Source organism: Desmodus rotundus, chromosome 3 (assembly GCF_022682495.2).
Source record: "Desmodus rotundus isolate HL8 chromosome 3, HLdesRot8A.1, whole genome shotgun sequence".
NCBI lineage: Eukaryota > Metazoa > Chordata > Mammalia > Chiroptera > Phyllostomidae > Desmodus > Desmodus rotundus.
This window is the reverse complement of record NC_071389.1, coordinates 41,098,483-41,124,680: the sequence shown is the minus strand read 5'-3', so window position 1 is coordinate 41,124,680 and position 26,198 is coordinate 41,098,483. Positions and strand designations below refer to the sequence as shown.

The window sequence follows — 26,198 nt, the reverse complement described above, 5'->3', positions numbered from 1 at the left end:
TCTCTGAGATGCCTTGAAACCATAAAGCAAGAGCCACAGCAGTCCCAGGATAAGAGTTTCCAAAGACTGGTGCGGGTTCTCCCTGGTATTCAGCGCCTGGCGTCTGGGCCCCTGCAGGGCTGGATGAAGAGAGGAGGAGGGGCGGGAAGAGACAGTGGAAGCTGAGCAGAGCTCAACCTTGGCGGCAGGGGGCGGGGCCGGGCGAAGTTCAGGGACAAAGTTCAGTGGGGCGAGGTGTGGCAGGGAAGGGAGAGGCAGTGCTGAAGGGTTTGCACTGACAGAGACAGACCAGAAAATCACCTGCTCACATCGCAGAGAAGCGAAAAGGTCCAGCCAGGTTCAGGGCTATGGGCTCCCTAGTGGCTGCCTTCTGGAGGGCACTCAATCCCAGCACTCTCCTGCTGGGTGCTGTTGTCTTCCTGGTCCTTGCAAACTTCTTCAAAAGACGAAGGCTCCCAAAGAACTACCCGCCAGGGCCCAGGAGTGTGCCTTTCTTTGGGAATTTCTTCCTACTGGGTTTTAAGCAACCACATCTTTCCCTTCAGAAGGTAGGAGCAGGCTAAGGTGCTGGACCCCGAGTTCTGACTGTGACCTGCAGGTGGAGGGCCATTCCGGGGACTGAGGGAGGAAGGGTGGGGGGCTCTGCTGCTAATGCCAGTCCTCTGGCAAAACCGAGTTGGAGCCTCATTTTCCTCAACTGGCAGGATTCCACCTGCCCTTTCTAGGGATGAAATATTGTTAACTGTTTACCATTGTTTGCTAGGCAGATTCCAGTCTTCAACTCATTTAACAGTGTCTTGTTAAATGTTATCAGAACATCGTATTGTAATATGATGACCTTGTCCTCTTTAATATTGGTATTTTTGTGGGGAAAAAGCTGCCCTTTTCTCTCATGGTCCATTTCCCACGCGTAAAATAGCAATACCACCTAAATCCTCACCACTTTTCAACTGAACTGCTCTCACCACGCTGATGGCTGAGCGCCTCGGGTTCTGCAATCACCTGTCTCCAAGTAATTATGCAATATTCTAAACTGTCTTTCCTCTGCTCAGATTTTCTTAGCGCTCCAGGATGTTTCTCCTTAGCGAGTTCACAATCCATTGGAAGCCACTTGGAACCCTTAGGACCTCTTTCCTCTTCTTTACAATAATCTCCCATCAGGGCTCCCTAACTGGGGCCACTCTGAAATCCTTAAAATTTTCTCCAGTGCCCAACACTTGCTCAACAATCCTCAACTGGTTTTGTGCCTCTCAACACAGTTTCCTTGCTGAGAGGCAACACTGTGGTAGGTGGTTTTGGAAGATGAAATAAAACAGTGAAGGGTCAATAGTAACATGACTCAGAGTAGATATGCAAGAAGATTAGATCCCCTAGAAATGCCTGGAGCACTTTAAGCATATGCCTATATACTCAAGTGTGGATGGAGAAGGTTTCATCAGTTTCTGGGAGGAACACCCACCTGGTAACACTAACAGCATTAGTCACCGAATTTTAAAACTAAAGCTAGGCACCTAAATCTGTAGCCTAGTTTAAGAAATGTATTGTTTCATTTCCAAGAAGTGGGAAGTTTTCCAGTTTTCTTTTGGTTAATGATTTCCATTTTGATTCCATTATGGTCAGAGAACATAATTTATATAATTTCAATTTAAAAAATATTGTTAAATATTGTTAAGTTTGGCTTTTTGGCTCCAGATACAGTCTCAAGCATGCTTGGAGAAAAAATACCCTGCTGGTTATACGTGGATTTTCAACTGTGCATTAGGTCCAAGCTTCTAATCCTGCCGTTGTTCAAGGGTCAGCTGTATTCTGCTGTTGTTGGGCAGAGGGTTTAATATGTCAATTAGATTTTTATTGCTTGACTGTGTTGTTCAATTCTTCAATACCCCTCCTGCATTTTACTTGTTATTTATTATTTAGGGGTTCTACAAATTACTAAGAGAGTTATGTCGAAATCTCCAACTATAATTACAGCTTTGTCTATTTCCCTATTCAGTACTGTTTATTTTTCCTTTATTTATTTGGCAGTTTGTTTACTTGGTAAATAAAGGTTATAGTTGTCATGTTATCTCGGCAAATTGACTCATAAATTATTAGGTAACATCCTTCTTCATCCATGGTAATTTTTTTTTCCTGGTCTTTGCATTATCTGATATAAAACAGTCAATGCAGCTCTTTTCTTTATTAGTATTTGCATGGTCTATGCCTCTCCACTTTTTCACCTTTATCCTACTTACATCATTACATTTGGAATGAATTTCTTATAGATACCACACATGTGGGTCATCTTTTTATTTTGTCAATCTCTTTGACTTGCTGAATTTGCATTATATATTTAATGTAATTATTGATATGTTGAAACATAAGTCTGCCATTTTATTTTTTTCTATGTTTCCTGTTTTTTATTCCTGTTTCTTCTTTCCTGCCTTCCTGCGGGTCACTTGAACAATTTTTTAGGATTCTATTTTATTTTAGTGTTTTGGGTATGTCTCTTTGTATTTTGTTTTAAGTGCTTGCTCTAGAGATTGCAATTTGTGTACTTAGATTATTGCAGGGTCCTAGTCTCAACATTTTACCACTTTTAGGGAATATGGATAACTTGTGACAGTTTAGGTCTGCTTAGCCTCCTTGGTTTATAATATAAATGTCTTAAATATTACCTGTATATACATTGAGTACCACATCAGACAATATTGCAATTTTGCTTTTAATTGAGAAACACAGTTTTTTTAATTCAAGTGGAAAAGAATAGTTTCTTATGTTTTGCCATTTATTTACCCTTTTCTGTTGCCCTTTCCCCATTCCCAGTGTATTACCATTACTACTCCTTGTATCTCAAGGAGTAGTTTTACTCTTACTATTGCTTGTATCTCCAGGACTTCCTTTAATCATTCTTTTAGAGGTGATTTGCTAGAAAAACATTTTCTTTCCTTTCATTCATCTAATAATGCATTTCACCTTCATTTCTGCAGTACACTTTCAAGGGATATAGGATGCTAGGTCTACAGTTTCTTTCATTCAACAATTTTAAGTGTTGTACTACTTATTTCAGGCTTCCATGTTTTCTGATGAGACATCTGCTATCATTTAAATTGTTGTATCTTATAAGCAATGAGTTGTTTTTCTCTGCCTGCTTTTAAGAACTTTTTATTTGTTTTTAGTTTTCAGAGATTTGATTATGATATCTCTGGGTCTTAAGTTCTTTGTTTTGACTGGGTTCACTGAGACTCTGGAATCTGTAGGTTTCTCCAATTTGAGAATTTTCAGCCATTGTTTCCTCACATAGTTTTTCCAACTTCATATGAATTTATTTCTGGGACTCTTGGACAGTGATGGCACAAATCTAGATCTTTTGTTTTTCTAACACAGTTCCCTGACTCTAAGTTTTCTTTTCTGTTTTTTCCAAATTTTCTATTGATCTGTCTTCAATTTTACTGATTCATCTGTTGTTTCCCCTCGGCAACTGAGTTGCTGTATTGAGTATTTTTTTGGTTTACATTATTGTATTTTTCACTTCTAAAATTTCTCTTTGGTTTTTATGTATATTTCCTTTTTCTTTGTTAAGAATTCTTATTTTTAATATTTTGAGAGTGTTTGCATTTGTTTACCAAAACATTTATAATAGTGGTTTTAAAATCTTTATCCTATAATTCCAACACCTGTATCATCTCAGTCTTTTTGTCCAGTCATTAAGTTGAGATATTTCTGTATTCTTAGTGAGGTGAATAATTTTAGACTATATCCTGGATATTTTGTGTATGATGTTATATAACTCTAGATACTATGTAAATCTTTTATTTTGGCAAGGTTTCAATGGGTTTATGTTCAGAATTTTGACTTTTGTGGATTCTGGTTCAAATGTGAATTTAGGTTCTAAAGCCCCTGCAGTGCTATTCTGGTCTTCCCCCTTCTCCCCACCTCTCCACACAGTGTGTTGCTTATAAGACTCCCCACAGTACTCCATCCTCCATTTTCATCAGGCTAGAAAGAATGAGGATAGGGACAATGAGGATGGCTAGGGTAGCCTCTCCCTTACTGTGGGGGAGATTGAAGTCAGAGATCTTCCCATATGTGCTCCATGGGCAGGGGTGCCTCCATATCTCTGTAGAAGAGTAGAAATCAGGAGTTCATGGGCCCCAGGGGACTGGTGAACACCTGAATCTGCACACGTAAGTTTTCATGTTTACGGGACTTTACTGGAGAGCAGATCCATGGCATACACTAAATTTTCAAAAGATTATATGACAAAAAAAAGTTAAGAAGCACGGTTATCAAATTTCATTTCTTATTTCCTTAAGTTTCTTTTTTTCTTTTGCTTTATTGAATAAAACTACTTTCTAGCTATAAAAGCAATAGACACTCTTTCAGATGGTTTAAAATACAGTTCAGTGAATGAGAAAGAACCTTACCCCTCTTGCACCCACAACCCCAACATACTCCCACACACACTCACACAAGTTCTCAGTAATACCTCCATGGGACCTTGGTCTGTGTCTGTTTATACTCCTCTGTAATAAAAATAAAATGATACCTTTATGTAACACTTTATTTGGGCTTCTACATATCAATAAATTAAAAAGTTGAACTTTTTGATACAAAAATGTTCAGAAAACATCAACAGAAACATTTAGAAAATACTACATAGATATTGGTGGAAAGGTGTTAAACCTCAGTAAAATACACAAAAGACTTTCCTTTTGTCTATTGGAATGATAGGCACATGTGTGCGCACATGTGCACACACACTGCTCAGTGCTGGTGGGAGTTCAGAGGGGCGGGTCCTCCCGCCTACAGCTGCTGGGATTGAGAATTAGTGCTCTCTTCCTTTTTATTCCATTTCTCTGTGTCTCTGTCTTGATGGTTCTGGAGTGTAAGTACAAAGAGCAGGTAGAATCTTGCTCAAGTCTTCTATCACTCACCCTCCACTTGTAATTGCTCTTTGTTCTAAATATTTATTTTGCTCCACCTAATTACTTAATTCTACATTTGAAATTTTTATCCCTCATTTGAATTTCCTTTCTCTTAGTACTTTTATTTGCCCCTCATATAGCTCCTATGTTAATGCTTTTCTCTTTATTTTTCTATGTACTTTCTTGAAAGTAAGCCTGTTAGCCTTCTCAACCATCTTATTTTTAACCACATCCATTCCTTACTGTCTGTTTTTTAAATGACTTGTTTAATGTTATACATTAAAAAGTATGGCCTATCTTACAAAGTCTTCTGAAATTCCCTCTGAGTCACACATTTATTTCCATGTACAGCAATTAACACAATGACCAGTATAGTGTATTTAACAGTTGTTGGATATCACCAGGGCCTCAGGGGGTCCCTTGAACTACCCATGTTACACAGCTCATCATACCATAAAAGTTTGTCATCCAGTAATCTTGGACGGTTCATATGCAGGGGGGTAGAACTGCTAGAGATGGAACTCTGAACAAATTCCTTCAGTAAATATTAATGGAGTGCAGACTCCCTTCCAAGTACAGGCTGAGAATCTAGGTTGTCATTTAGCATAATCTGAGATTTTCAGCTGTTCTAAAAACATCCTTATTGAATATGCTGAAGTAGTCAAGAAACCCTTCTTGTAAAGCCTAAGAAGTTTACCCCAGCATTCAACAAGATATCCCTGTAGTTTCTTAGAAGCAGAGTAGCTTGAGATGGAATCTTGGCTCTGCCCTTTCGAGCAAGACAGGGTATGCTGTGCTGGAGATGAACAAAGACTGGTGGAAGATTCTGGCCCGAAAGAACAATGGAAGGACTGAGTTCAGTCTTGATTTTTTATATTTATTTTTATTGCAATTTTTTCCATTACTATTTATCCTCCTTATGTCCCCTTCTGCCTCCACCCACCCCTCACCTCCCCAATCACCACACTGTTGTCCATGTCCAAGTGTCCTCTTTCCTTTTTCTTGATTCCTCCACCGCCTAACCACCACCCCTCAAAGCTGTCAGCCTGCCCTTTATCTATAAGTCTGTCTCTATTTTGCTTGTTAGTTCAGTTTATTCATTTGATGCCACATATGAGTGAAATCATATGGTATTTGTCTCTCTCTGACTGGCTTATTTCACTTAGCATAATATTCTCTAGGTCCATCCATGCCATTGCAGAGGGTAGAGTTTTCCTCCATTATGTGGCTGAGTAGCATGTCACTTTGTAAATATATTGTGGGAGAAGGGTAGTGGAATGTGACCAAATCCCTTGCACTTGCTCCACGGGTGTGATGGGGTCAAGGGAAATAACGGACACATGGGGGAGCACCAGTGCACAGAAATCATGGAGAAGAGGGCCCCGGAACCTAAAGGAAACAGATCCCTTCTATTGGATCCCCTGCCTGCACCTAGACAGAGGACCAGCAGACCAGAGGCAGGGGCAGGCTTTACCAAGAGTCCTCTCTTGAATAGGCAGGTCAGGAAAGACTCTGATGGGTGACCGTTCCCTGTCATGTAACCCGTCTTGTACATACCTGCTCCTTTGTACATTCTCATGACACAGCCACACACTCTTCCATTATCCCCTCTGCCCCTCTGTCACTCTCACTTTCACTCTCGTGCTCTCACTAAACTCTAAGGACCCCACTAAACTCTAAGGTCCTGGATACATCTGAGATGCACGTTCTTTTTCTTGAATCTGACACAACGCCTGCAAAATCCTTCCACCCTCAATAGCTTTGTCACCTTGGCTACATTAATTTAGCTACGACTCATTTTCCTTTTCTGAAAGACAAGGGAAATCATTACTACTGTAGGGTATTGTGAGATTAAATCAGATAAAACATGAAAGATGCTTAACATGGTACCCAGTAGCTGGGTCCATTTGTGACCAGGAGTGCCTTCCTCCCACAGATTCTGAGCTCTGGTCCTCTGTGTCACCACAGGGCACATTCATTCCTCAGAGACTCGAGCAGCTGTGCACCAGGTACTAGAAAACAAAGTTCCCTTCACAAGGCTCCTCTCATTCTTCCTCACAGAACCATTTGTTGGAGGAGTCATATTCTGCCTTTTAAAGCTGGGGAGCTGAGGCTCAAAAAATGAGGCAATTTTCTCAGGAGCCCACATCCAGTGATATATAGAGCTATGATTCACCCACAGCTCCAAGCTAGAGTGCTTTTCCTCATGCCTGTGCCACACCCTGGAATGAATTTCCTGTCTTCCAGAGCACATGTTGAGAAAGGGGACTTCTCTTTTGTTTAAACAGATATGATTCAGTAAGAAATCCGTGCTTGCTACTCCAGACTTACACTACACAGGTGTCAGCCTTCTTTGGTGAGCCACATGTGCTAAATTCTCTGTTCACTAGACTCTAAGATGCTTGAGGTTAGAGACCTTGTTTATTTTATTATACTTATATCTTCATAACTCATTTTCAGGACAATGGAAGATGCTCACTCAATTCATATAGGTTGAGTATATGAAAAAATCTTTTATAAGGTATATACATGTCCTATAGTGATATAATCCAAGTGTAGTTGAGAAGAGGGGGAGAATAAAACAGGGAGAAACATTCCTGTCAGCTCAAGGAGAGCACATGCCCATGCTCTCAATTCAAGTCCTCCAGCTACACACCTTTCCTTCTTTCTCAGACATGCAAAGAATGCATATTTGCATCTAACTATTATTTTTCAGTATGTGAAGAAATATGGGAACGTTTTCAGCATGGAGTTTGGTATCTGGCCTACAATTGTTGTAACTGGATTGCCCCTAATCAAAGAGGCCCTTGTCCACCAGGGACACAACTTTATCGACCGCCCCGTAACCCCCATTCGAGAACGGATCTTTAGGAAAAATGGTAAGTTTCTTGACAAATGTCAGATGCGTATGTTTAGTAATTCTAAGGTCTATTAATGGTGCCTCTGTGACTAGACCTCTCCAGCACACCCTTGAGACTGCACCCATTATAAAATTACTGCGTTTAGTGGAAGCTTGATGCTCTCATTTCCCTACAAAGGCTCCCTCTCTGAGTATTACACTGGGTCAGCCCTAATGTCAGGGATTTAGAATAAACTGTGTCTCCTGCGTGAACTCACTGTGCACACTTTGATAAACAAGTGGCCAGGCTTTGATAAACAATGCAGCATTCCGTGATGCACTGCAAGAGCCAATACATTGTCTCCTTCTGGTCTCCCAGTGCAGATTCTTCCACTAGGATCGGGGATGTGAATCTGCTTCCTTCCTCTGGTTTTGTCATTTCTTCTCCTTGACTGTAGGTCCTTATGCTTTATCATTAAGGCTGTGTCCACAGGCTATTTCAAGCCTTCCAGTGTACATTTAAACAGTTTGGCATGAATAGTTTACATTATCATTGAATAAACTTAAGCATTTAAAAATCTAAATGAAAAACTCAAATTTATTACTCTACCAAAGCATGATTTTATCAGATGCTTCCTGTTCCTCTTTGAAATATTTTATCTATTAACTCTACATCCATCTACTCTATTATTTGCAGTATGAAGCACAGTGCTAAGCACCAGCAATAAAACAATGTGTGGGAGAGAAATAAATCCATGTTCTTATGTAAGTCAAGTTCTATTCAGAGAGAAAGACTATATTATCCAACTGTAACAATTTAAAGCCTTTTTGTAGATATGTGCAGAATACACTCATTAGGATTATCTAATCTAGTCCTGGGATTCAGGAAAAACTAATGTATGTGACAATTAATTTAATTGAGTAAAAAAGCAGTCAGGCAGTGGGAATGAATATAAAAACTTCCTGATGTGAGAAAACGCACAGTGAACTTGAGGAAATGAATAAGTGGCCAATGTGGCAAGAACAGGGATGAAATGGAATAATTAAATGGAGATGAAGCTGCAGAGCTTGGCCAGGAATACTTTATGCAAGTTCCTGATAAGGATTTTGGGTTTTATCCTAATAACAAATAAGCTCTTAAATCGTTTTCAATAGAGAAAGGAATCATCATATACACATTGTACATTTTAAAAACTTGTTTTGGTTGCAATGTAGTGACTGAAATAAAGGAAGCAAGAGACTGTTGCAGCATTTTAGGTTAGAGAAGGTGGTAGCTTGGACTAGGAAGGTAGCAAGATAGGGCAGTACACTAGGTTAAACTGGGAGAGTGGCAGTGAACATAAATGGACTTAAGATATTCAGGAGGTAAAGCTAGTAGGACATGATGACCTAGAAGAAGGGGGAATAGAGGGAGAATGAAGTGTTTATGTAGACATCTGAACAGGTATATGGATATAAAGAAAGGACATTTGGAGGACAAGGTAAGTTTGCCTTGGGTGGGGAGTTTTACAGAGAAAAGCATAAACTCCATCATGGATATGCTGAGTTTGAAATGCCTTTAAAGTTGGTAAAGTCAAGCAGACAGTGGTATATATGTGTCTGGAGCTCAGACATAGAAATAGAAGGTACTATCAATAGATGTAATTTAAATGTTTAGGTGTGAGATTTTCCAGAAATGGAGTATAGTGTAAAGAGAGGAGACCTTATCTCAAAAAACTCCATCATTTCAGAATTGGGTAGAAGATGAACTAGCCAGAGATATAGGACGTTCTCTGCTTTCAGGGAATTAGAAAAAAATAATCTGGGAAGTGTAGTGTCCTGAACATCATTGGAAAAGAGTGTTTAAGAAAAAAAAAACGTGTCTGATGTAGCTGAAAAAGCAAGTAAGATGAGGTTAAAACGTAACCCTGGATTTGACAGCAAGGAGGGCCATTCCACTGAGAGAGTAGAGCCAAAGCCAGACATTAAAAGGAGTTGAAGAGTCCTCTAGAAGTGAAGAATGAAAGGAGTGTGGCCTTACCCATGTTACACGAGAAGTGATGGTCTGTTGAACACACCAAGATGCTGTCTTTTCCTTTGACTGTGCGGGATATTCACCCCTCTGCTTTCTTCAGTCATTTCTTCATTTATGAAGGTTCAGCTTAGATGGGACCTCTCCTATAAGACTCATTAAAGCCTCGCCTCTTTACAAATATGGATTTTCTTACCTATGGGCGCATTCTCAGTGTGTAGCACAACATCAATCCTTAAATATGACTATGTGACGAGTAATGAAGGCATGGGCTCTGCAGTCAGGTACACGTGAAATTGAATGCCTGCTCAGCTGCTTACTAATCCTGTGTGTCTTTGCAAACTTTACTTTATCCCTTGTGCCTCAGGTTCTTCATCTGCAAAATTGGAAAGGGGTTGATCATTGTATTTACCTCCCAGAGTTTCAGTGCGTACTAAAGTACATAATGCATAAAAACTACTAGCGTGCCTGTTATTGCCACCAACCAGTACATGCAAGCACTTCTATTCTTGCTCTGGGATGATTGCTCTGAATACTGTTCAACTGCCTAATGGCCTTTCCCTTTCTACAATCTCACACAAATTCCCATAACCTATGTTGGCTTTCTTTTCATAATGCTGGCTCTCTTTTTTTCAGGACTGATCATGTCCAATGGCCAGATATGGAAGGAGCAAAGAAGGTTCACCCTCACAACACTAAGGAACTTTGGTTTAGGAAAGAAGAGCTTAGATGAGCGCATACAGGAGGAGGTCTATCACCTCGTCCTGGCAATGGAGGAGGAGAATGGTGAGTGTCCTCCTCTAGGACAGGTGCAGGAGACTGTGGCCCTGTCATTCACTGAACTGGTACTTATTCAGTAGTTACATGCCTGTCCTGTGCCCAGCACTATGTTGGGCTCTGTGATATAACTGAACACCTAACTGTGGCCCTGCCCTCATGGAGCTCTAGAATTAAGCACAAGAAGGGCATTAAAGACATCATTGATTTTAAACCCTGGTCACCAGTTTGACTTACTAGGCACTAAGTGAGTATTTGCTGTATGTCCGACACAGGCTAGGATGCTGTGGCCAGAGTCTCAGGTGTGTTTTTGTCCTCAGGATGTCATATGTCATGTAGACTTTCAGTAGAAAACAGAAGCAAACCAATCTAAAGGATCTACCCTTTCTTCCACCTCCAGGACAGCCTTTTAACCCTCACTTCAAGATCAACAATGCAATCTCCAATGTTATTTGCTCCATCACCTTTGGGGAGCGCTTTGAGTACCAGGATGATCAGTTTCAGGAAATGCTGAAGTTGCTGGATGAGGTCATATGTCTAGAGACATCAGTGTGGTCCCACGTAAGGGTTTCTCTTTTCATTTCTTGGTTAAAGATGCTGGGGCTGATGTCGGGCACAGGATTTTTTTTAAGCTACAGTATAACCCTTTAAAATTGAGCTCAACACAAACTTATTTGAAATCAACCTGTGTCTATAGCATTGTGGATAACATAAGTAAATATTTACTATGTGCAAAGAACATTTTTAACATTCATGTGAAGCAGTGAACTTCCCATGCCATACACCTGTGCACTTACATTGTTTTGTTTAAAAAGGACAAGTGTGTCATTGCCTTTGAGTACCCCCATCCATGTCCCTCCCTAACCCAGTCACCTCAGACATCCTGTCTCAGAAGTTTTCTTCTGTGCTTGGCTTCCCCCTGGGCACCCTGTTTTGAGGTTCATTTGTATTAGTTGCTCTTTTTAAAAATTCTGCATAGTATTCCATTGTATGGATATGCCACTGTTTGCTACTCTCTTCTCTATTGAGAGACACTTGGGTTATTTCCAGGTTTTAAATGTTATAAGTAAAGCTGCCATGAACATTCTAGTACAATTGTTCATGTGAATACATCCATTCATTTCTCTGCCATATATAAACCTGAGCATAAAAGATGCCAGGTTTCCAAAGCTGTTACCCTCTTTTCATGCCCATCAGCAGGGTATCATCAATCTCCTAATTTCATAGGGTAAAGGCATTTGGGGGTCAAACCTTTCCCCTTCCTTGGTGGGCCCTGCACTCCATTTTTGTCCTGGGGGCCTGTGAGTCTGTCAAAACCTCCGTGAAGCTTCTTGGTCTCTCGGCCACCATTCTGGGTTTGGAAGGCAGGTCTAGGTAAAAATCAGCCCTGAGTATTGAGGTCGCCTCTCTGGTATCTAGAAACAAGTTTATTTTTCTTTATTCCTGCCAAGCATCCTTGCCTGGAGCTCTATGGATCCATCCCACCAAAATGGAGAAAGATGTTAGTGTGAGTCCTGGCACATGCAAAGGCCGTAATGAATGTGAGCTGTTATTTTTATTATTTTTGTCGAAGTTATTTTTGAATTCCTTGTTCTCACTTCCAGACATGGTAGTCCCCAACTCAGCAACTCCATTTTTGCTCTTCCTATTAAGACAGAACAGTGGAAGTCATGAGAGTTCCTGAACTTACCCAGCTGACTTTCCATCGGAGATACACACACACATATATATATATATGTATATCTCACAAAAGAGTGTTAACTTCCGTGAAGGAAAATAAGACAGGATAAGGGTATGGAAAGAGGGTGACTGGGGTGCTCTACCTATTGGATCACTAGGGGAGGCTGCTCCAGGTAGATGACATTTGAGCAGCACTTCATTGAAGGGAGGGGATACAGTTCCAGAGATTTCAGAGGAAGAGCCTTCCAGGTGGAAGAATTAGCAAATGCAAAGGCCTAAACAGAAACATCCTTGATGTCCTTACAGAGACCAGTGGGGGCAGACTGGAGAAGGTAAGGTGGCCAAGAGTGACAGGTGTGTGCAGGGACCCTCTATGTAGAGCTTTGATGCCTAGAAAACAATGTAGCAGTTTACGTGGGGGTCTTGGGGAAATCATTGAAGAACTGATAAACAAAAAGTGAAATGATCCTATTAAAACAGCGATTTTCACTATTTCTCATCTCATGGCACATGTAAACTAATTACTAAAATTCTGCGGTGCACCAAAACTATACAGTTTTTGCTGATCAGACAAAACTAGGTATAATTTTGATTCGTTCACACTGGACAGCTATTGTGTTGGTTGTTGTCATTTTTTAAAAATTTTACAATCTAAGGAAAAAGAGTTCCATGCCTCTAAGTAAATAACCAGGTATTGCATGTTTTAAAAATTCTTGCAGCACACTGGTTGAAAATCACTGGATTAAACTGTTAAATGATCACTCCACAGTTCTGTGGAAAACAGACTGGGAATAGAGTTAAGAATGGAATCAAAAAAACTATTAGAGGCTGTTACAGCATGCAGACAAGGGATGACGGTTTGTTGGAGGAGACAAAGCAGTTGGGGTGGTGAGAAATGCTCTGAAACAGTATATTTTGCATGGAGCCCTGAAATGCTTTGCTGGAGGGATAAGAAGAGGCATGAGAGAGAGAAGAACAGTCAAGGTCCGAGTGTAGACAAACAAGATCTAGAAGAGGAACACTTCTGCTGTCTTAAAAAGTAGGGGCCTGGGACCATGACATCTCCGTCGTTGTTCTGTTTTTCTCATTTAGCTCTATGATATCTTTCCATGGGTAATGCACTTCATTCCCGGACCCCACCAAGCACTCTTCACCAAATGGGAGAAGCTGAAGTTGTTTATTTCTCATGTGATTGAAAAGCACAAGAGCGAGTGGAATCCTGATGAAACAAGAGATTTTATTGATGCATACCTCAAGGAAATGGAGAAGGTGAGAAAACCATAGCTGTTTCCTGTGCTTTGTTTTTGAAGAACAAATGGAGATGTACTAGGTTCCTGTGGACGCTGTAACAAATAACTTAGTGGCGTACAACAGCACACGTGTATTCTCTTCCAGCTCTGGAGGTCATAGGTCTGAAAGCAGTCTGAATGGGCTCAAGTCAAGGTGTTGGCAAGGCTGGCTCCTTTGAAGGCTCTAGGGGAGAAGTCATTTCCTTGACCCTTCTGGCTTCTAGAGGTTGCCTGTATTGCTTGCCTCATGGCCCTCTCCTTTACCTTCAAAGCCATCAGTGTAGCATCTTCTCTGCTACCCTCCTTAAACCTTCTCCTTATAACACTCTTGCCTCCTGTGATTGTATTGAGCCCACTGGAATCTCCGATTATCTTTCCATATCAAGTCCCTTAACTTATTTATATCCATGAAATCCCTTTTTTCCACATAACATCTAATAGTTCCAGATATTAGACATGGGCATCTTTGTGAGTCATGGTTGAACATACAACAGGGGAGTAAAAATAGAGGCAAGATTTCATAGAGTGTAAGAGCAGCATTAACTTGCTCTGGTTGGTGTAGCTCAGTGGATTGAGTGAGCTGGGAACCAAAAGGTCGCTGGTTCAATTCCCAGTCAGGGCACATGCCTGGGTTGCTGGCCATGTCCCCAGTAGGGTGTGTGTGAAACGCAACCACACATAGATGTTTTCCTCCTTCCCATCAATTTTTCTAAAAATAAACAAATAAAATCTTTTAAAAAAGGAAAGAAAAAAGGAGTAGCATTACCTTAGGATGGATGAGGCAATCAGAAGTAAAGATAGGGGTTCGGTGATATTTGGCTTGAGGCCTTGGGAATGCCAAAATTTCTGCCTTTTCTTCTTTTAGTCTCTACCCGCTACCCATAACTGAAGGACCTATATAAAAAAGGAAAAATAAGATTTGAGCCTCCAAGCTTTGTTTTATTATGACTTGGGCCTGTGCCCAATTACCTACCCCTCCCTCCTTCCCCAAGACAGAACACAAGGGAAGCTGAGCTGGACGCCAGAGTTTACCTTCAAGGCTCGAATGGGGTCCTGTAAGGCCCACTGTTCAACATGGTAGGAAAGAAATAGGGAGGGGGGAGCCAAGTTGGATGTGTGGTGTTTCAAACGGCACTCCTGATGAATGTACTTCATCGCATTAGTTGTGTAATTTTTGACTATCCCGTTATTTGTTCCTCCTGTGGAAGTTGGCAGAATTGTGGATTTCTTCCCCATCCCCTTTCTTATTTCACCTTATTGGCAAGATATTAATAGAAACATTGATTTCTGCTCAGAGGAGGAGACTTCACTTGCTCTATGGTGTGCAGGCACAGGACTCACTTAAGAGGAATATTGACAAATTGCGGATTTCAGAGGAAGGTGGTAATGATGATGGGCTGTCCTAAGGAATGGTTGGTAGATTCAGAGAGTTTTCACCTACCAGAAAAAGATTCAGTGAGGTACAAAACTTGTTGTACATAGAATTAAATTATTCTTTCTAGTATCAGTATAAATATTGTTGAGTATCTGCTGTGTACCCTTTGCCTCTCATACGATTCCTAATGTCATCTTCAGAGGCATGTTTTGTTATTTCTATTTTATAAAACAGGAAACTGAAGCACAGGCAGGTGAAGCAACTTGCTCTGTGTCACAGAAATAGTGAACGCTGTGGCTAATTTTGGATCCAAAGTCCATCTCCCCACTGTACTAATACCTTCTCTCTCCACTCTACTAAATGTTTCTCCCAAATTATAGGCGTTAAAAAGTAGTTTGGATTTTCATTCACCCAAACAAAAGCTTCCAGCACTTGGGGAGGACCATGCTAACAATATTGCTGTAATGAGACTGTCTCCTGAGGACACCAAATGGGAAAGCCCATCCTCCAAGGGCCCCCTCCTCCCACATGCTCTCCCTAGGATGAAGCCACTCTGTGTCATGGTAACCAAGAATCCTCTAAATCCACTAATAAGCATAGTGCTTTCTAGCATGTGGGCAATGCTACTTCCAGTTTCCATGAGGAAAACCTCATCTTCACCACCCTGGATCTCTTCTTCGCTGGCACAGAGACAACTTCAACGACACTGCGCTGGGCTCTGCTTTATATGGCCTTCTACCCAGAAATCCAAGGTGAGCATGTCAGTGGTGTCCTGAGCCAGCACCCAGTGCTGCCTCCTGGAGCGTGCTGCCCCAAAGGTGGGAGCAGAAGAGAGCATGGCAGACTGGAAAGATGGCTAGGATGGCCACGAGGCCACGTGGACTTGAGAATGGGCACATTCGGCAATTTCTCTGTCATGATTGTGATGGATCCCAGCAATACAAATATAACACAGAGTCCTTGCCCTCAGGAAACACAAAACTAGCAGGGAAAAAAGTGAAATTAATTGTCATTGTGGTGAATTCCAGGAGCGAGTTACATCCTCACCTGAAATTTTGTTCCTGCGGAGGTTAGATGTCAGACAATACAAAAGGAATACAAAAAAAAAAAAAAAAAAGATACGAAGGAAGGGAGGAAGGTGGGAGAGAGGGAGGGAGGAAGAGGGAGAAGGAAAAGAAACCTGGTCCTAGCCTTCCCTCCTTTGAAGCTCTGTCTTCCATTGCCCTGCAGATAATGTCCAAACTTCTCAGTTTGAGATATCAAGTCCTCTGATGTGCCTCTTACTTCCTGTCCAACCTCAGCTCCACCCACGCTGCATAGTGGTCATTGAATCACATGTCATTTTCTTTGCATTGTCATTGTTACACTACTGTGTCATTACGCCAGCTCTTCCCTCTACAAGAATATGTTTCCTTAATGTTCTGCCTGGTAAGCCACTAGCTCTGCTTGAGGAATCTGCTAAACACTACCTCTTTTCCGAGGTTGTCCAGTCCCATAGGGAATGACTAGCAGTCTTTCTCTCTGGAGATGACCTACTGCACCTCCATGCTGTGTTTATTGCACATCACATCCACATCTTCCTCCCAAACTGTAGTTCATTCGAGGACAGTGACTGCTGGAAACACTTTTCTTTCTCCAGGTCCCAGAAGAGAGATCAGATTTGTTATTGTGCAGTTTTTTAAACTGTGGGTACCAGTTTATGAAAGGGATATAACATGAATTTAGTGGAACAAAACCAATTTTTTTTCCAAAAATAAAAATAGAAGAGAAAACATCGGAGAGCTTCCCATATACTAAGGATGTTTGTATGTGAATATATACATCTCCTGAGCCACGATGCAGAATGCCTTTGCAACTGTGCATTACATTATGTTTTTTTTGAAGTTTAAAAGCTGCTTAGTTAGGATACAGACTTGGTCTCTATCATAGAGGCTCCAAAATAATAATGGCTGAAGATGACAGAAGTTCACACCCATGTTCATAGCAGCATCAGTCACAGTGTCCAGGAGGTGGCAACTGTGTCCAGCCATTCAAAATGGGATAGAGGAAGTGTGGAGTGTAATGCAATATCACTCAGCCTTAAACAGGAAGGGAATTCTGACTCATGCTGAAACATGGATAAACCGCGAGGACATCACGCTAAGTTAAATAATCCACTCACCCAAAGACAAATACTGTGTGATTCCACTGTGTGAGGTATCGAGAGTAGTCACATTCATAGAAACGGAAAGCAGAAGGGTACATGCTGGAGGCTGGGGAACTGGGGAGAGAGGGGAGTTGTTGGTTAATGAACACACTTTCAGGTCTGCATTTGAAAACCTTCTGAGGATTGGTTGCATAACCATGTGACTATCCTTAACACTATTAGACTGTACAGTTAAAAAAGCTAAAGTGATAAATTTTAGGTTACATGTATTTTATCAGCATTTAAAATGTTGTTCAATGAACAGAAAAGTAGGAAACAATAGAACTTCATTGCTCCCAGGTATAAACGTTGACCACACTCTGCAGAGCCCTTTGGGCTCCACCTCTCCAGTGTGGTGTTGCTGGGTTGTGTCTAAAACGATGCCCTCGCTGGCGCAGCAGATATTGCTCCCCACGAAGGCTGCTTCTCCACCACGGAGAAGGGACGAGGTGGAAAGGCACGGTCCAACTATTAAACATTCCTCCTACACACATTCCATTGGTCTGAACTTATCACGTGATCACTCTTAGTCAAATGGGGAATCTGGGAGATGGTGAATTTGGCCTGATAACCAGGTATCCACCTAAAATCCCTACTGTAGATAAAGGAAAAAAAAAACCATACCGTGGGACAATTAGCAATTTCTGTTATTATTTGGGTGCTCACCTCAATCAGGTAATATAAATCTCAAATATCCCTAAGATGGAGGTAGATTCAGTCTCACTAATACAAAGAGGAAATTGAGGCTCAAAGAGTTTAAGTAACTTGCAGCAGTATTTTACTAGAGCAAAAATGTTCAACCAGAATTGATTGATCCCACAGCCTGCTTTCCACTCTCTATCTACCACCTTGAGAAACAAGAGTCCATAGAGCCTGCTGCAGTGGTCGGCACTTTGATACTAGGTACTCCATTCCTTAGCTTCACCAGGCTCAAGGGAAGTTATAGAATAATAGAACTTTCTCTTCTCTTCCAGAAAAAGTGCACGCTGAGATCGACAGAGTGCTTGGCCAGTCGCAGCAGGCCAGCATGGCTTCTCGGGAGCTCATGCCCTACACCAATGCCGTGGTCCATGAGGTGCAGAGAATGGGAAATATCCTCCCCCTGAATGTGCCCAGGGAAGTGACAGTTGATACCACCTTGGCTGGACACTACCTACCCAAGGTAATTAGGGACTCCAGCCTCACATCTTCAAGCTCGTCTTTTTAAATGACAGGAATCTGAAACTGAAAAGTGACATGGATTCTTGTCAGAGGGATTCACTTAAATGGGGAGCAGCATATATTATTCCTTTCAGTATTAATTATTTTCTTCATGTGTGGCCTTTAGAACATTAGTTCAACTAGATAGTAACAGTTCTTATGGAGGGGAAGGGGGATTCCTAGGTCAAAAATTTGTAAGCAAAGAGTAGGTTTTCGTTGCTGTGGGATGTCTGTGTTGTAGCTGTGAAATGTGAATTGTGAATCTTTGTGGAGGTATGGCAGGCAGCCATTTTTAGCCAGACTTTGCCGTGGAATTTTCTTCTTTGCCTTGGTAGAGCATCTTTCAGGACTAGGAACTTAGCCATACTTACTATGAAAAATTCTCCTTCACAGTGCTGGGGTTATAGAATAGTAACATGTGTAGGGACAACTGAGACCACCTACGCCAACATCTAACATAATATTCCCACAGGTGTTGTTTCAGCTTTTACTTGCAGCCCCTTTGGGGGTGGGGGTGGGGGTGTCTATCCCATAAGAGAAACCAATCCAAGTGTGCTCAATATTCAGTATCAGAAAAGAAGAGAAAGAACTAACACTTACTAAGCAGTAACTATGTCCCATGGAATACATAGGCTCTTTCAGAATGCTTAATCAGTTCTCAGTTTAAGTCTGTTATTTCTGTTATATAAATTGGGAAATCAGGGCTCAGTGATTCACTTGTGTAAGGTCTCTCAACTACAATGTGATGAGGATTGGGTTCAAAAACCAGATCTCTTCTGATATCCGGGCACACCTTTTCAATACTACATCATGGTCTCTATCCAGGGGTTGTTTTACTTTGACCTTAAATGAGTATTCTTGGGATTGCTCTCAGTTCCTCCCTGTCCAATTCGTTGTTCTCACAAAGGAAATTCTGATATCTGCCCTCCAGGTTCATGATCTCAGCAGACAGCTCTCCTGTGCCCTCTGGTGCCCTCTCTGCACACTGCACATTTACAGCTCCCTTGCTTTCTCACCACCTTGGTGGACCTCTGTGTGTCCATTCTGGTTGTCTGTGTACCTCTGCATGTGTCCTTCCTGGAGACAAGTTTAGAGCCAGAACCAGGAGGACTTACCCATTGTACACGTTTTGGTCACTGTCCCTGCAGACCCAGGAAAAGCAGCCATACCTGTAGCTATTGCATTCACTGACCTTGCTGACACCATGTTGTAGGTGAAGGCTGAGGTCTAAATTAATTCATAGGTGCTGCTTGCATTGTTATAGCAGTTCATTTAATCTCCAGGGAACTATCCCAGTCCTACTCCTGATTTTTAATGGGTCAGCTTCAATAACCATCCTGAGAACTGAGAGACCTAAGTTACTACATAGTGGAGGATGGGAGCCATGGCTTCGACATCAGATAGGCCTCGATGTTCAAATCATGGCTCTACCTCCGTTCCTTATGTGACTCTGGGCATGTTATTCAACATCTCAGAGCTTCCTTTTCATTATTTGTAAAATGCCTGAAACCTACCTCACAGGTGGAAGTAAAAGGAGGCCATGCATGTAAAACATTAATCTAGAGCTGAGTAGAGAAATTACTTAAAATAGCAGTTATTCTTAATTAAGTCAACAAATGTTCATTAAGCACCAAAATGCTCAGGCCTGGGAAAATGACTCTGGGGAAAATAACCACACAAGTACATACTTAGAAACCACGATGACTGCCCCCCTGAAAACACTCTCAGGTTTCTGTAAACATGAAGGCTGACTAGAAAGGGGAGTGGAAGCAGGAGTGGTCCGAGGAGGCTTCCAAAGGAAGTGATGTTTGAGTGAGGACAGCAGAATAAGGGTGATTCTGAAGGGTTAGCTCAGTGACAAAATGAGGAGGAAAGACGTTCGGATACTGTAAACAACATTTAAAAAGTTATGGAAATGAGTGGGAACAGGGCTGTCTGAGAAGCTGAAAGAGGCCAATGTAATGGTAGTGCAGGCAAGAGAGGGTGGCCCAGACAGGGGCCAGACAATGGATCTGTCACCTCAGAGTGATGGGAAGCTAATGAAGGGTTCTCTCAAGTTCGAGGTGTAGGTGGGTGGGTAGATGGGTATGACATGAATTAATCCTATATTTGAAGCTCACTCTGCTTTCAGAGTGTGGAGCAGATTGAAAGGGGAGAGGACAAGGAGCACAGTTAGCCAGCGGTTACAGGAGTATAGACAGTAAGGTGGTAGTAAAGAGCCTGGACAATGACAGCAGACGTCGGATGGAGGGGACAGAATCAAGAGAAATCTGCAGTAAAATCAACCAGCCTCCCTGAAGAATGACATGATGGCACAATGAGGGAAAGGAAGGCTTTAAGGAGGACCTTGGCTTCCTTGCCATGTACTTGCATGGACAGTGGTTCCTTTTCCTGGGTGACCTGACCTCATGTGCAGAGAATGGGAGACACAGGGGTGAATGGAACACCTTTCACCTTGCTAGCACTGCCATGGTTACCACTTTGGTGAGCAGCTGGGTTGATGTTGGTACAGTACTGACTGGCAAAGCTCTTACATCTCACATCCTCTCTCAAGTCCTACACTGCCTTGTCCCTGTGGAGAACATCCATGCTCAGTCAAGGGGAGCCACACTCCCTAGTAAATTCCCAGGAGGCATTTTCTGTCCATCATTGCAAGCTGTACCATGGCAAAGATTAGGGCCCTGGGTAGGTTGGAGGGGGATGGCTGGGCTCAGAAGATGGTGGGATTGGAAGGGTGAGGATATGGTCAGGCTCTGGCTTGGGAGCAGGGGACATGTCAGTGCTGCATAGGTGTGCTACATAGGTGAAGCCTGTCCTGAGTCTTTGCTGCCTTCTCCAGGGCACCATGCTTTTCACCAATCTGACTGCACTGCACAGGGACCCTGCAGAGTGGACCACCCCTGACACATTCAATCCGGAGCATTTTCTGGAGAATGGAAAGTTTAAGAAAAGGGAAGCCTTTCTGCCCTTCTCAATAGGTGAGTTTGAAAACAATGAGAGTGCCTGAATACAGAGTTCCTCTGTCAGCCCTTACCTGCTTTTCTCCCCATCATCCTTTGCTCTAGTTGGAATGTCTCCACACTCCACATAGCCCTGCCCAGCGTGACTCCCTGCTACTGTTGCTACACCTCAGAATCCCCAGGGCTGGCATTGCTTCAGGCTGCCCTCACTTCCTGAGCCCTTGCTTGCCTCTGATGGAGACTTCAGCTTCACTTTGTTCTGTCCCCCAGAACACAGGGGACAGAGACTCAGGCCTCACCTCTTGCTCACAAAACAGTTGGACACTTGCCATCTTTATAGAGTTTGTAAATGTTTCAAGTTCTTTGTAAGGGCTACCCACTCACATGGAACTGTAGCCAATTTTTAATATAATACGGGGATGGGGAGGAAAAAGGAAAGGAACTACTACTTTTATCATTACAGGCGTCGGGAGAGACTCTGGATGCCATGGCTGGGTTGGATGGGACTCTACTCTATATGCAGGCCCCTTTTGCCTCTCTAAATTTTAATCGTTCTATATAAATCCAGGTAATACATTTGCATGGTAAACAACTTGAATGGTGCAAAAGAGGGTGCTGTGCCAACTCTCTCGTTTCCAATTGGCCAGTTCCAAAAAGGGTGTTACAACATTGTAAAATGAATAACAAAAATTCTTAGTATGTTTCTTAGTGTTGAATTAGGTATTTTTCATGGATGATTTCAAGTAACTTCCCAGTTGCTTAGTTCTAAAAACATTCCCTGAGCTATTATGTGCAACTAGTCAGTCCCGAGGATATGACAGTGAATGAAGTAGGAAAAACAACTGTTCCTGTTCTAGGTCAACTTACAAGGTTTGTGTTACTGTCACCACTTTATACATAATGAAACTGAGGCTTGGGGCATGTAACTATGGCATCTTTTTATACTGTTCTTTTTCACACTTTTTTTTCCTTTTTGCACTAAATATGGATTACTTAGCGAGAAAACAAATCATTACACACATGAGAGAGAGTCGTAGTGACTACTGTGGGGTGTTAGAGCCCACGTGGGGTGAGAAGGGCATTTGCAAAAGGGAGGGAACAGCAGCATCATAGACTGGGCATCAGAGCACAAGCATGATGAGGCGGGGTCTGCACAGCGTGGCCTTGGCAGCTAAGGGAGAGAAGTTATGCACACATGACGCTGCTCCAATAAGCAAACATACTGCGGATAATGGGAAGAAGTTGCAAATAGGGGAAGGGAGATAACAGAGTGAACTCTGTACTGTTGGATTGAAATCAGACATTGTCGATATGAACTCATATTTTTGATAAATAGGTAGATATACAAGTAAATGACATAAACATGGATGTACATACTTAAATATATACTCACACTATATACATACACAGGTTTCCCAGCTCTACCCACTGAGGTGCCCTGGGAGCAACACTACCTTGATACCAACGAGCTCATCTAATGCCCAGATCTTGGTTTCTGCATAATGTCATCCACTGAAAGGAACCAGGATTTCTGGTGAAAATTGTTGATTCCAGGCTGCGGGAGGGAAATTTTATTCATAAAATAAAATAAGCTGAACCAGGAAAACATTTTTGTGCCCCAAATTAAGAAAATACCAGCTCAAATGCTCATTTACTAACCAAATCCCAAGTATTTTGAGATCAAAACACTAATAACAAATTTTACCTCTTTGAATATAAATAAGAATTTGTGAATTCATAAAACATAAATAAATGAGTGTATAAATAAAGTAGGGAGGAAAGGATGCATTTCCTTTAGTACAATGCTAACTAATAATGCACAAGGAATGATGGAACTTAAAACTCCTGATCAGGCAACCATTAGTGTAATTAGTAATTTGGCCAAGAAAGAGCAATGAAAACCAGTTCATTGAAGATTGGTTTATTTACATAGGCTCAAACTAGTATTTTAGTTGCAAACAGAAAACGAATAATTTTACAGGGGAGAATTGCTAGACACCACTGTAATGGTCACCAGTAATGGGACAGATCAAAGTCATGTCCCACCTGACTGAGTGCAAAGAGAACACAGCCTCACTTGGGTGATCAGGCCACCAGAAATGCCTGACCTCACAACCTGAACCGAATCATGAGCAACATGAGAGACATGTACCAAATAATGGGCCTGTCATTTTCAAAAGTGCCAAAGCCATGGACACTGAAAAGTCACTTCCTGATGCTAAACTGGATCCTTTTCTAAATGAAGGACATTGTTGGGAGAATGGCAAAACCTGACTAGGACCTGAGGAGAAGACAGATGATGGTGATTTTCTGACTTGGTGGTTATGAGGGATAATGTCCTTGTTTGAGAGAATTCACACTGAAGAGTTTGTGGGTAATTTAGGCAATTTACTGTCAAATAACTCAGGAGAAACAAGTGTGTTGTATTATTCTTGCAAGTTTTCTATACATTTCTAATGACTTCAGAATAAAGGGCACAATGTGGAAAGTATCACAGAATAGAAATGTAACACACGGAAAGCTATTTTAGTAATGCTACCACCCAAATGATTAACATGCATTAGTCTTTTAAATTGTATCCTTCTGGATATTTTTTTATAATGAGACAAGGTTACTGACAAGCTATTTTACAACTAGAATGTTTAATAGTATCCAGCAAATGTACTAAGATATTTTGTTTTGCCCTCTATATTATTATTTGGATTCAGTGTGTAGCTCAAGCACTATATAAAACACAGTTTCCATGGTAAACACACATTTCCACTAACGCCTAGAGAATTTAATTTGCCTTGAATCACATGTCTAGAAAGTGGGAGGAGTTGAATTGGATCTCAGGCCTCTGCCTCCACTTCTGGACTCACATACCTGGCCTCAGATGTGGCCGAGACAAGGCCAAGTGTGAGAGTGGAGTAAAGGATCCAGCCTAGGGCCCACATTAGAAGCAAAGGCACTTTGGGGGAAGGACTGTCAGGCATCACGACTGTTCAAGGAGGGGAGCTGAAGCAGATCCCATGTAGAGGGCAATCCATGTCAGCAAGGTCCCCGACTATTAAGGAGGAAAACGTGAGCTAGGGGACAGATGCCTTATACTTTAGAATCCCTGCTCGGACATTACTGGCTTATACTTTTGGATAGTACTCTTCTATGGACTAAAAGAAATTAACTTTTTCCTGCTTTTGTCATTGTTGTTTGTTCATTGATTTTTTACAGCCTGCAGGCTAGACCTCCACTAGGTCAACCCAAGCCTCCCACTCTATCATCACCTACACCCTGCACCTTCACCTGCCAGACACCTGAAGGCATTGCAATGAGTCCATACACATGTTTTCTGTGTTTTGCTTAAGGCCAGTGGTGGTCAGATTACATAAGACTCTGTACAGGAAGCCCCAGGGCCTAGCAGGCCCTTCCTCTGTTGAAGTTTTGGAAGATGTAGTAGATTTCAATCTCTGCTGGGCACTGACATCAGCTGGAAACATAACTGGTCTTATGTTCTTGTCTTTCAGGAAAGCGGGCGTGCCTTGGAGAACAGTTGGCCAAGTCTGAGCTCTTTATTTTCTTCGCCACCCTTTTGCAAAAATTTACCTTTAAGCCTCCAGACAATGAGAAGCTGAGCCTGGAATTCAGAATGGGCCTCGCCATCTCCCCAGTTGACTACCGCATCTGTGCTGTTCCTCGGGCATGAAGCTGGTAGGGAAGGAGAGGGGAAAGGAAAGCAAGAAGAATGGGCATGTCCTCCAAAGGCTTGGCCACCTGCTCTGAACTGACGGAGGAGTGGAAGTGCCTCTGAGCAAAGAGTGTAAGCATTGGAATCAGAGAGAACTGGATTCAAATCTAGTTTTATCTCTTCCAGTGTAGCCTTAAGGAAGTTATGTATTTCTAGAAAACACCCCCAATGATATTTGTAAAATAAAATCAATCACATCAGACCTTGAACTTGCTAAATATCTTGGATCTTGTCTTACTTTTTTTTTTTTTTATCAATCAGAACACCTGAGTAGGAGACTGAGAAACTACACAAAATACTTCACATAATATGATCAGTCTCCTCATTGTAAAATGAGGGACTTTGCTGAAAGCATCTCTGAGTTCTGTTCCTGCTCCGCTGTACATTGGTGCTGATTGTAGATGGGCAGGCATTCACACACTCCTTGCGGAATCAATGTAAAGCCACCAGGTCTCATCCCAAGCTGACAGATGGATTGGGACCCACAGCCAAGAGAGTACAACCATATTTAATGTGAAACTTTGGGGAATAGATGACTGGGAGTAACTGAAGTTTCTGGCAATGTAAAATGACTCCTTTTTTCCCTCAAAGCTCATTAGAGAGATTTTAATATGAAGTTTCATCCTGCCTAAGCATTACGTAAAGATTTTATCTGACTTTTATAACTCTTATTTCTCGCCTAGTCTGAAAACTCCAGGGCCACTTACCCTCTTCCTTTGCATCAGTGTCTGAAAAATAATGTGCAAGCATATGACATTTTCTGTGGCGTCCTGGATAAGGCACAGATTTTACCCCAAAGCAATCCAGGCTGTGAATCTTTTCCCTCCCACTGTCCCACAGAGACACAGACACACACACAGCACTGTAAATATAAAACTTGGTCTGGAGTCGGAGGATTTGCAAGCAGAAAAGGAGCAGGACACCCAGGATAATCTAATTCAGGTGGAAACGTGCCCAGGTCAGGCACAGCTGAGCTGCATGCAATAGGGGGAGCTTCCAGCAAAGGGACTGTCAGGATGCCCTACATATTTACAGACAGGAGGCAGTGCTGGCCCTGGCCAGTTAACGAAGTATCAGGCCAGCTTCCAGGGTGAGGAAGCTGCTTTGTGAGGACAGGGAATTCAGAGCTCTAACTCTTGTCAGAGGTGCTCCTTGGTGCCAATCCAGCACCAACAGGAATTCACAATTTGAGGTGTGGTATAAGAAACTGCTTTCAGTGCAGAACAGCTCAATGGTGGTACAGCAAGGCTG

The 26,198-nt window shown here is 42.0% G+C and overlaps 1 protein-coding gene across 1 annotated transcript; it reads left to right on the top strand.

The window, feature by feature from the left end:
- Positions 1–273: 273 nt before the first annotated feature.
- On the top strand, positions 274–25,155 carry LOC128780505 (cytochrome P450 2J2-like). The gene is made up of 9 exons (XM_053920832.1): positions 274–548; positions 7,624–7,786; positions 10,394–10,543; positions 10,935–11,095; positions 13,307–13,483; positions 15,489–15,630; positions 18,038–18,225; positions 21,103–21,241; positions 24,727–25,155. The coding sequence occupies exons 1-9, from the start codon at positions 348–350 to the stop codon at positions 24,903–24,905; spliced, it is 1,500 nt and encodes a 499-aa protein (XP_053776807.1). The 5' UTR covers positions 274–347; the 3' UTR covers positions 24,906–25,155.
- Positions 25,156–26,198: the final 1,043 nt, after the last annotated feature.

Bases quoted from the DNA above. Each gene is read 5' to 3' on its own strand.
- LOC128780505 (XM_053920832.1), top strand. From the start codon at position 348: ATGGGCTCCCTAGTGGCTGCCTTCTGGAGGGCACTCAATCCCAGCACT. The intron at 7,787-10,393 runs GTAAGTTTCTTG...TCTTTTTTTCAG, and splicing joins ACGGATCTTTAGGAAAAATG to GACTGATCATGTCCAATGGC. The intron at 11,096-13,306 runs GTAAGGGTTTCT...TTTCTCATTTAG, and splicing joins AGACATCAGTGTGGTCCCAC to CTCTATGATATCTTTCCATG.